This window comes from Salmo salar, chromosome ssa08 (genome assembly GCF_905237065.1).
Source record: "Salmo salar chromosome ssa08, Ssal_v3.1, whole genome shotgun sequence".
NCBI classification, from domain to species: domain Eukaryota; kingdom Metazoa; phylum Chordata; class Actinopteri; order Salmoniformes; family Salmonidae; genus Salmo; species Salmo salar.
The window spans coordinates 17,980,466-17,992,692 of record NC_059449.1 but is presented as its reverse complement, the minus strand read 5'-3'; the positions used below and the strand labels follow the sequence as shown (position 1 = coordinate 17,992,692).

The 12,227-nt window shown below is 40.0% G+C and overlaps 1 protein-coding gene across 1 annotated transcript; it reads left to right on the top strand.

Moving 5' to 3' along the window:
- The first annotated feature begins 1,219 nt into the window (after window positions 1–1,219).
- Window positions 1,220–7,439, top strand: LOC106597675 (CD209 antigen-like protein E). The gene is made up of 6 exons (XM_045722912.1): window positions 1,220–1,423; window positions 5,491–5,589; window positions 5,699–5,860; window positions 5,965–6,107; window positions 6,182–6,282; window positions 6,595–7,439. The coding sequence occupies exons 1-6, from the start codon at window positions 1,282–1,284 to the stop codon at window positions 6,746–6,748; spliced, it is 801 nt and encodes a 266-aa protein (XP_045578868.1). The 5' UTR covers window positions 1,220–1,281; the 3' UTR covers window positions 6,749–7,439.
- Window positions 7,440–12,227: the final 4,788 nt, after the last annotated feature.

Below are 12,227 nucleotides of genomic sequence, written 5' to 3'. Positions count from 1 at the left end.
TGTTATGACAATTAGCATGATATAGAGTCATATAATGAAGTATATTATAAACTAAGGCTGGTGGGAGTCATATCATGTATTATATTATCACACTAAGACTGGTTGGACTCATATCATGTATTATATTATCACACTAAGACTGGTGGGAGTCATATCATGTATTATATTATCATACTAAGGCTGGTGGGAGTCATATCATGTATTATATTATCAAACTAAGACTGGTGGGAGTCGTATCATGTATTATATTATCAAACTAAGGCTGGTGGGAGTCATATCATGTATTATATTATCAAACTAAGACTGGTGGGAGTCATATCATGTATTATATTATCAAGCTAAGACTGGTGGGAGTCATACCATGTATTATATTATCAAACCAAGGCTGGTGGGAGTCATATTATGTATTATATTATCAAACTAAGACTGGTGGGAGTCATATCATGTATTATATTATCAAGCTAAGACTGGTGGGAGTCATATCATGTATTATATTATCAAGCTAAGACTGGTGGGAGTCATATCATGTATTATATTATCAAACCAAGGCTTGTGGGAGTCATATCATGTATTATATTATCAAACTAAGGCTGGTGGGAGTCATATCATGTATTATATTATCAAGCTAAGACTGGTGGGAGTCATATCATGTATTATATTATCAAACTAAGGCTGGTGGGAGTCATATAATGTATTATATTATCACACTATTGTTTGGGAGTCTGGTGGGAGTCATATCATGTATTATATGATCAATCTAAGACTTGTGGGAGTCATATCATGTATTATATTATCAAACTAAGACTGGTGGGAGTCATATCATGTATTATATTATCAAACCAAGGCTGCTGGGAGTCATATCATATATTATATTATCAAACTAAGACTTGTGGGAGTCATACCATGTATTATATTATCAAACCAAGGCTGGTGGGAGTCATATCATGTATTATATTATCAAGCTAAGACTGGTGGGAGTCATATCATGTATTATATTATCAAACCAAGGCTTGTGGGAGTCATATCATGTATTATATTATCAAACTAAGACTGGTGGGAGTCATATCATGTATAATATTATCAAACTAATACTGGTGGGAGTCATATCATGTATTATATTATAAACTAAGGCTGGTGGGAGTCACGTGGTGGCCAGTGCTGTGTTGATTTCACACTGTGGTTGACTGATAAAGAGTTTCACTACCTGAAGTCACACAAACGCAGGACAGTGCAGGGAGACGATACAGCTACAGGCGTATATTAGAGTTGAAGTGTGTTAAGATGTCAGAGGGAGTCTATGAAAACTCAGATGGATTTGAAGACAACAAACCTAATGCAATCAAGAACACAGGCATTGATTGCCAAATATATGACAACGTAGGAAACTTCAATCCCAGTTCAAGAGATGGAGGTATTGCTTCAGGTAAGATTGCATGAACACACATACCACACAATATATTAAACAGGTGAGATTACACTGTATTACTAAACCTTTATTTGTCCCAATCCTGGATAATACTGTAAAACATATTACCAAAGATCTTTAATCATTTGTAATTCAGTACATTTTCAGTGGTGGAAAAGACCCTCGGAAGATACTTTAGTGTGTCTGGGGCTGCTATGTGTTCTAGTAATCTTTGACAGTCAGTCTTTGTTGTCAAGTTACATATAAGCACAATATCAAATGCTCATATTTGATTGTTGTTCCCCATATGTGTCCCAAAAGAGGGAAGTGAAGTGGATCTTTTCAGTGGTTCAACCAGCTATCACTCAAACTCAACCAATCAGGTTCATTAAGAGAGAAGAGAGCTGCGGCCAGTTATGTCGCCATCTCATCCTCTCTGGTTAAGCATACCCACCCTCAATATCCAATTGGAGCAGTTTGTAGTGTCAAATCTATTGTATGGACATTATAATGACCTATGTTTGTTGTCCTGGAATTCCTGAACATGTTGATGTATATTTGGGAGTAAACAGAGGGTCCAAATCAGCAGAAAGGTGAAAGGAAGGGGGAGTTCTGGAAACTCCCTGAATTATCTTGGGGCTGTTACATATGATATTTAATATATGTGTAATACCCTTGTTTGAACCAGGTATTGAGAGTATTTGTTATAATTAATTGGTTATATATTTAAAAGATAAGTGAATAGTTTGTTTTACTTTGAATTGTAAGTTTCGACCAATAAGGTCACTCGTTAAGTTGTGGCCAATGGGAGTTGACCTTGTTAACGGGAGGTCTGGGAAAAAGACGTGGATGAAAAGGATGGACGTTTTTACCTTAGGACGGTTGGCAAAGAAATTATAAAACAAGACGACAGAACTAGAACAAAACCCATACCTACTAGGATATGAAGGGAAATACATGTTTTATTTTATAAAAGAGTTGTTATAATTTTGTAAAAAAAACTTAGTACAGACTGAAGCTACCGTCTCGTCGTGGAGGTATTTGTCAGCATTGAGGTTAGCCTAGCATCGTGTGACACTGGGAGATAATTGCTTGGGAAGCTTAACGAGTTCGTGTTCCCATGGGATATCGGTTACGGCTAAGGAGTACTGTCTGCATGGGTAGCTGTGCATGCCTTGGACTTTGTGAGGAAACCTGCATGGAACTGCCATACTTCGCTGAGGGAATATCTACCAAGCAGTGAGTAACCACAACGTGAGGTGCTTCAGGATATTTTTGGGTGTCATCATTTTTTGAGCTCCAACGCGCGCCAACGGTTTATTTAAGCGAACTTAAAATAATTTGGACTCATTGGGGTTTATTATTTTCTATTTCTTTTGTTGTGTCTGAAAATGTATTTGTGTTTGAAAATGTTTTAATACACATATGGAACGTTATGTATATTGAGTTGGTGGAGTCATTGATTGTCTCAATTTAATTTAATGCATGGGCGGGTCCATCCTGATTCAATAACAGAAACCTATAATCATTTAATCTGAAGTTAATACCCTATTGTCATAACCCTAGATAGTTTACAATAGGAATTCTTATTGGAGATGTCCTTCTCACCTTACATCACATGCTGCTGAAATACTCTGCATAAGTTAATATTGTGAGAGTCATATTCGAGCCTGGTGAGAGGGTTACATATGTTAACAGCTAGTCTTTGTTCTCCACTTCCCCTCTATGATCTATATCTTCCTGGTATGATAGTGTCCTGTCCATCATCACAATTAGCAAGTCCCATTCCCTGGACTGGAGGACTATGTTGAGATATACTCTGGACAAGATAACCATGTAGAGACATGGAATGATTCATATTGTGCTGCTGAAAATGGTGTAACAATAACCACTGTAACAATCTCTCACACACACACATGCACACAAGCATACACACACAAGTACGCACACCAGTATGCCAACTTGTTCTATTCTTTGAATTAGCATAGCCACAACTACCCATGTCATTTTGTTAATACTTCCCTCAAGTTAACACCTACAGTACAGCAGTCACACAGACAGAGACACACAGATGACTCAGAGACAAAGACATCACTAGAAGCAGAGACTTAACGTATAGAGGGCTTGCAGTTGATGTACGACACCTCCTGACGGCCATGTTGGAAGACCACCAAATTAATTCTAGAAGCAGAGACTTATTGTATAGTAGACCTACATAGAAAGAAAGACCCAGGTATTGTTAAAGATGTCAAAGGTCAGCTATGCTGAGCCACAAGAAGGTCAAGTTTGACAGAGGTGAGATGGAGGAGAGGATTGTGGATATCTACAGTGGGGGAAAAAAGTATTTGATCCCCTGCTGATTTTTGTACGTTTGCCCACTTACAAAGAAATGATCAGTCTATAATTTTAATGGTAGGTTTATATGAACAGTGAGAGACAGAATAACAACAAAAAAATGCAGAAAAACACATGTCAGAAATGTTATGAAATGATTTCCATTTTAATGAGTGAAATATGTATTTGACCCCTCTGCAAAACATGACTTAGTACTTGGTGGCAAAACTCTTGTTGGCAATCACAGAGGTCAGACGTTTGTTGTAGTTGGCCACCAGGTTTGCACACATCTCAGGAGGGATTTTGTCCAACTCCTCTTTGTAGATCTTCTCCAAGTCATTAAGGTTTCGAGTCTGACGTTTGGCAACTCGAACCTTCAGCTCCCTCCACAGATCTTCTATGGGATTAAGGTCTGTAGACTGGCTAGGCCACTCCAGGACCTTAATGTGCTTCTTCTTGAGCTACTCCTTTGTTGCATTGGCCGTGTGTTTTGGGTCATTGTCATGCTGGAATACCCATCCACGACCCATTTTTAATGCCCTGGCTGAGGGAAGGAGGTTCTCACCCAAAATTTGACAGTACATGGCCCCTTCAAATGATGCAGTGAAGTTGTCCTGTCCCCTTAGCAGAAAAACACCCCCAAAGCATAATGTTTCTAACTCCATGTTTGACGGTGGAGATGGTGTTCTTGGGGTCATAGGCAGCATTCCTCCTCCTCCAAACATGGCGAGTTGAGTTGATGCCAAAGAGCTCCAATTTGGTCTCATCTAACCACAACACTTTCACCAGTTGTCCTCTGAATCATTCAGATGTTCATTGGCAAACTTCAGACGGGCATGTATATGTATTCTTGAGCAGGGGGACCTTGCGGGCGCTGCAGGATTTCAGTCCTTCACGGCGTAGTGTGTTACCAATTGTTTTCTTGGTGACAATGGTCCCAGCTGCCTTGAGATCATTGACAAGATCCTCCCGTGTAGTTCTTGGCTGATTCCTCACCGTTCTCATGATCATTTCAACCCCACGAGGTTAGATCTTGCATGGAGCCCCAGGCCGAGGGATATTGACAGTTCTTTTGTGTTTCTTCCATTTGCGAATAATCGCATCAAATGTTGTCACCTTCTCACCAAGCTGCTTGGCGATGGTCTTGTAGCCCATTCCAGCCTTGTGTAGGTCTACAATCTTGTCCCTGACATCCTTGGAGAGCTCTTTGGTCTTGGCCATGGTGGAGAGTTTGGTATCTGATTGATTGATTGCTTCTGTGGACATGTGTCTTTTTACAGGTAACAAGCTGCAGTTAGAAACACTCCTTTTAAGAGTGTGCTACTAATCTCAGCTCGTTACCTGTATAAAAGACACCTGGGAGCCTGAAATCTTTCTGATTGAGAGGGGGTCAAATACTTATTTCCCTCATTAAAATGCAAATAAATGTATAACATTTTTGACATGCGTTTTTCTGGATAGTTTTTATTGTTATTCTGTCTCTCACTGTTCAAATAAACCTACCATAAAAATTATAGACTGATCCTTTCTTTGTCAGTGGGCAAACCTACAAAATCAGCAGGGGATCAAATACTTTTTCCCCCCACTGTACGTCAGTGCAGACACCCTGAGAGACAGTCAGACCAGCACCAAGAGAGAAGAGAGAGCAGACACTGCTCCTAATAATGGACCAGGAGACCAGCAATCAGGTAACACGCACACACACACACACTCACAAAAAATCCATAAAAGTCTCTTGTATGTGTCCACAGAGCCTGATAGATCAGGGAAGAGACCCTTCCTAGTTGTTGCTGTGTTTCTGGGGCTACTGTGTGTTCTACTGGCTGGGATCATAGGCCTGTCTGTCTACTGTGAGTTTATGTCCAAGTTCATTGCTTTTCACCTAGTTGCAAGAAGTGCAGGTTATTAGGCCTATTTATCGGGGATTTTAGCTAGTAACTATGTATTTATACTTTGTAGATAACAGAGCCATTAAAGATTCTGAGGATAAAAGGAACACCTTGTTCCAGAGTTTCTCCCTTTATAAAATCAACGCAACTGAAGAGAGAGACCAGTTACAGACCAGATACAACAACCTGACTAGAGAGAAAGGCCATATTCAGGCAAAGCGTTTTGTGATAGGTGAGATATTAACTGTGATGAATAAGAATAATTATATATCAATGGGTTTTTGAGTAGAGATACAAACAAAGTTTCTCAATGTGTTCAACTTTGCTCTTCAACAGAGCAGCATTGTCAGGAGGGATGGAGAAAATTTGACTCGAGGTTGTACCTCCTCTCTACTGAGAAGAAAACCTGGAAGGAGAGCAGAGAGGACTGTCTGGAGAGAGGAGCAGACCTGGTGATCATAAACAGCAGAGAGGAACAGGTGTGTGAGAGAGAGAGAGAGAGATTTTATTAATATATTAAGAGTGACATAATCTTCATCTTTCTCAACCATAGACATTTCTCTTCAACCTCCACATGAGAGCCTGGATTGGTCTGACTGACTCTGTTACTGAGGGGACCTGGAAGTGGGTGGATGGCACCCCACTGACCACAGGGTGAGATATTTGATTATTTTACCTTGTGATATGGAGATACAAAACAACAATGATATATTGCTTCCAATCATGTTCGTCAAAATGTATGTTTCGACTTATGAATGTCATTCAATGAGAACTAGAGCTGTATCACAGAAATCAAGTCATATTTTTTTATTAAAATGTCATTATATAAAAAATACATATCACTGTTAATGGTCCATTCTTGATAACATCTTACAGAGTGTGTCTTTAAAACATAGGACTTTGTCTATTATTGAGGAGGATGTTTGTACCACAGTGTCTGACTGTCTGGTTCTCTGTGTTGTTAAGGCACTGGGGGAGAGGACAGCCTGATAATGGTGGTCTGTTCTCTGGGCAGCAGGACTGTGTTGAGATATACTATAGACAAGATGACCCTGTACAGACATGGAATGATGACAAATGTGGGACAAATCATAACTGGGTCTGTGAGAAAGTGGTGTAACAATAACCTACTGTAACAATCTCTCTCTTTGCCTCTCTCTTTCTCTCAAAGTTTTTTGTTGATGTTTGGATACAGTGCTGAATGATTAAGTGATGAATCCACCTAGTGGCTAAAGTGAGAGATGAACTCACCATAGAAGTGAAATAGTGGTATTACAGACTTGTCTATGAGCTCTTTTTCAATTTGGCTTTACTCGATTCCTCCTCACATCCTCTCTCCTCCCCTCCTTCTCAAAACACATTGGAGAATACAATCCTAGTGGAGGGGCCTTGGACCTTCTCCTCTGACAGGGTTGAAAGGAGGAGAAGAGATAGGAGGAGAGGAATCTAGGAAAGTCTAATTGAGATAGAGCCTTATTGTCAGAGAGAGACATAGAGGAGGAGGAAGAAAATTAAGAGAATGAGGAAGAGAGAAAAAATAAGACAAATAATTGTTGTGTTTAGATTTAGAGGAGAGAATGTAGACATACTGTACTCTGTAAAATGATTCTTCATTATTTCTATTAGAAACATGTCATGTGATTTGCCATAGGCTTATGCTTAGTAAAAAACAAGTGAGTCCAGTTATTAATCTATGATTATCACTTCAATAATAAGAATAACAAAGTCACAGATTAATAAATAAAGGAACAATGTTCTTTAACAAGGTCTACCAGCTTCCTGATTGAATGTGATTGGATACTTAAAACAGTGTGACCTGGACACACACAGAGGGCAGAACAGTTCTAAGAGGAAACACACACAAAAAAACTATGCTAATGAAAGATGATAATGACTCACAACATTCACTGTACGAGGGACAACGTGTAGGTTACCAATAGCAACACCATGCACCAGTGGACCTGTCTGCTACATACCCACACACTCATCATGGTGTCTATCTGCTGTTGTGTCTCTTCCTGGAGGTTGCTGTCTGCTCAAACCACTGGTTAAGGTGTGAAGTCCTCCCTACATCTATAACACTGGACGTTCTCAGACACAACAGACTGTTAAGCTAAAGAAGCTGTTTAACAGGATGTATGACATAATATTATTGTCTGTTGTACTGTATGCTAATCCATAAAGTACCACAGTATATGTTAATGGGACCTTTATAATTCGCTTTTATATGGAGCAGTCTGGGGAGATTTATGCTAATGTGGACAGGATACTGTGAACATGTCCATAGATAAACTTCCTGAATCTCAGAACACTGGTAAGTACACCATAGTCATAGAGACACACACACATGGAAGTTTAAACCAATGGTTATTATCCCTCCACTTGCCACACAAACTGTTTACCTTAAGATAATGAGGTTGGCCGATGTCCAGTGCCCCAAACACAAGTCTTCCAAACTCAACTGTGTAAAATAAACCTTAACAAACAGATTATTAATATTTTACAAACAGAACACAACTTCTCTTCCAAACGATGGTGTCTTACATCACAAGGGAAAGGTTTTGAAACAGTCATTAAAATGATTTATTTGTGGAAACTGATACATGAAATGCTACATGCTGTGAGTCCCAGGTTAAATGTTCTGAAATGTTGGAGGCTCCTAAGGTGTATTTTAGGATGTATACTAACTGCCTAAAGTTATTTCAATGTTCATGTAGTCCTGTGTACTGTAACTGGCCACAGTCTACTTCCTGTTGCTGTGAAAACCTGTATGGTTAACAACCACATGCACGTCCTCCTCAACAGGAAGAGAGATGTGGGTGAGAAACCAGCACTTTAAAAGTGCAGCTCTTCTTATTTTTTCATTAACAGATGATACAGAAGAGAATCTTTATACTTGGGATCACTCATTATGGGGTGAATTCTATCTTCCACTTAGGTCATATTTTAACATAATGATACTGGGAGACTAAGTGACATCTGACTAAAGCTGAAGTTAGGGTTCACCCTATATGAATCACTATAGTGCATGTTTGATTGTGTCTTGTTGATGATGCTATGTACAGTATCTGTCTCCACAGAGCCTGAGAGCTCAGGGAAGAGACCCTTCCTAGTTGCTGCAGTGTGTCTGGGGCTGCTGTGTGTTCTACTGGCTGGGATCATAGGCCTGTCTGTCTACTGTGAACAACTCAACTTTATGTTACACTAAACCTCACATAGTCTGTGTCATTTCGGCATGTGATTTCTGTGGTGCAGTGTATGTTATTGGTTAGGGACGCTGTGTTTGGTTATTATTCCTCTCTACCAGTGGCAGTCCGTGCAGTTTAAGATGAGGGAGGATGATTTTATTTTTCATGAGCATAGCCTTTTTCTATTACAGCATATTGGTTGACTGTCCTTCATATTCCATTCACCCAGTTCAATGTAACAGCGAAAGGTTTAGGCTACTACATGATACTCAAAATGTCCCTTTAACCATCATGATGTTGCTACGACCTAGCCTATAAGTAAAAATGTACAACGTAGGTGCACGCAGGTTGAGAGAACATTTTGAGGTGACAGACACATTCAATAACGCCTTGCACACTCTTGCCTGCATCTAGCTTATCTAGGGTGTAATTATTAGTCCAACAGTTGCAAACAAGAGTTTATATTGGACAAATTCAGGTATGTTTATCCCCGTTTCTTATATTTGCTTCCGTTTAATAAACGTTTTTCAACAGACTCGGCAGAATGAATACACCCCTGATCACAGTTCACTTTCATAGCAGCCACTTTGTATTCCTTCTCGCAACTATGCGCTCTCCTCCTCTCACCATTTCCCTTTGCTTGTAGACTTCAATGCACATCACATCAGCTGTGTGTGACCAGCCCCAAAAAACATTCAAAGCAAACCATATAATAACCGGTACACACAGCCTACATCGTTGTCACCATATTAGCTAAAGTAACGTCATAGTCAACATCATTGTGATTTTGCAATGTAAATCTTGGTGGGGAAAAATCGAATGCAAACTCCAGCAAAGCCACTGCAAAACACAACACAACACTAAACAATACATTAATTGGACTATAATGGTAACAAATGGTGCACACAAACTGTTAGGGCCTACATAAAGCTGTCCCAACAGCAGAGTCACAACAGCAGTCCCAACACCTTACCACTGCTAGACCTGGCTAATAGGAGAGCCTTGTCTGGCAGTGAAACAGTTAATTCCGCTGGCTGCCCCACCACCACAGAAAACTGTGAGCTAGGCTGAAACGGCTGCAGATTGGATCTGCCTTCCTCAACAAACCATGTTTGTATGCAGCTTTATTAACTCATTGATTTCTTTTTTACATTGTTTGCAAACTGATATGCAACACGAATGAATGCCATAATAACATGAACAAAATAGGCCAATTATGAATGATGGGTCACCACTGCAACAGAGGTAGTTTTGTATTGTTCATCTTCAGGACTTTGTTTGCGGACTGTCTGATGAGATCTACTTATACCTGATCAGAGATCTGACTTCACAAGCAGACGACTACAAACCATGTTCCCACACTGAAGCACCACATATGTGCACAAAGTCATGCAGACCTTCATGTCTGAACATCAGTGGTGGCTGGTGGGAGGAGAAATAGGAGGATGGGCTCATTGTAATGGTTGGAAGGGAATTCATGGAACTGAGTCAAACGTGGTTTCCATATGTTTGTGTTTGATACCGTTCCACAAATTCCATTCCAGCCATTGCAATGAGCCCGTCTCCTGTAGCTCCTCCCACCAGCCTCTTCTGCTGCAAATGTACACACACAAACACACACAAGTACACACACGCACACACACGCACACGCGCACTCACACTCACTGATAATGTACACAGCTCTACCTTGGTTCACCACAGGCCCATTTTCAACTAAAAGTGATGCTGCTGAGAAAGAGTTAACTCTCCCCTTTTCTGACTATCTGACGCTCCCCTCGACTCAGAGTCAACCACTGCACCGTGTGGTCAGTTGTCATGGTCACAGTCTCTCAGGTTGTGTGACTGGTAGTGATGTCACTGGATGAGTTCTAGCTATTTCTCAGCAACAGGCTTTCTTAAAAAATGTTGTGGCAGAATCAAGTATTATAATTTCAATAGAATAAAATAGAACATTGTCCAAGAAAATATTTGATATAATATATCACATTAGTTAAATATGGAATTATACCAATCATCAGTCAGTCATCAGGGTGACTTTACTCATATCCTCTGACTGCTGTTTAGCTCTTTCTAGCCCGAGTCCCAGATCTGTTTGTACAGTCTTGATAACTCCTATATTGTTGTCACGCCAAACAATGACAGCACAAATATATCTGGGACTCAGGCTAGCTGTTTTCCACTAACAAGTATATGTTTCTGATATTTTCCCCCTCAGAACCCACACTAAAGTTTGAGGCCCTCTTGAAGGTGTGACACAGTCATCATCAGACTGAGTCTGGTGTAAACCACAACCACAACACAAACAACCTGACAAAGATAAATGTCATTCAGTTTCCCAGATGTCACTATGCAGGTGTCATCATTACTGTACAGTGTTTTATACATGGGGTGGCCAGGGGGTGGCCAAGGCTACTTCAGGGGGTCAATATACCATGAATTAAAATTAGTTTGTAACCTTAACCTGGCATCTAAGGAGCATGAATGAATCCTATGATTGCTGATTAGTGGTAGAAGTGATAATTCACTTAACCCAGAGTTCTTCAATGTGGCAGATAGTGTGGTCCAAAAAGGTTTCTTCACTAGAATTCTTCTTAGGGATAGCCACCTTTTTTTCAATTTTCACCTAAAATGACATACCAAATCTAACTGCATGTAGCTCAGGCCCTGAAGCAAGGATATGCATATTCTTGGTACCATTTGAAAGGAAACACTTTGAAGTTTGTGGAAATGTGAATTAAATGTAGGAGAATATAACACAATACATCTGGTAGAAGAAAATTTAAAAAAAAAACAGTTTTTTTTCTTCCACCATCTTTGAAATGCAGGAGAAAGGTCCCCGTTCTAGCCACCAGTCTGGTAATTCCGATGGTGTCCACAAGACAGCAGCAGTGTATGTGCAACGTTTCAGACGGATAACTTGAAGTATGAGCGAACTACATGACATTTAGTGTGAAGTCACCCAGGTACATTTGGGCAAATCGTGAAGGATACATTTGCATTCATATGACATTTTTCTGCAAGAATATCGTCAAATCTGTATACTTGGACTTTGATTTAGCTTTTCCAGTATTAGAAGCCATATTATAAGTTCAACATTTGCAAAACAAACAGTTTTCATAACTTCATAACTCTGAATATTCTTATAATATTTGTCCAAAAGGAAAAGGCAAGCTGTCGCACAAGGTTAGAAGCTACATTTTACGACAGATACAGGGTTTCCGGATACTCCCGTAAAGCCCAACTCATTGGCTATCTAGCTAGCTTTGTTTGACCCCGATTGGTGCTTATCTGACAAAATTAGAGTCGTTCAAGTGAAGACCGCCCACGTCATCGGCGTGCCATGAAGGCGTCGCTCTCAAATATGGTGTCCTATAGGATATACTACACCATTAATGATATATTGAAGCCTGG

What these genes read in the sequence shown, in the direction of transcription:
- LOC106597675 (XM_045722912.1), top strand. Translation starts at nt 1,282, where the DNA reads ATGTCAGAGGGAGTCTATGAAAACTCAGATGGATTTGAAGACAACAAA. An exon ending in TAAACAGCAGAGAGGAACAG is followed by an intron (nt 6,108 to 6,181) that starts GTGTGTGAGAGA and finishes TCTCAACCATAG; the next exon opens with ACATTTCTCTTCAACCTCCA. An exon ending in GGCACCCCACTGACCACAGG is followed by an intron (nt 6,283 to 6,594) that starts GTGAGATATTTG and finishes TGTGTTGTTAAG; the next exon opens with GCACTGGGGGAGAGGACAGC.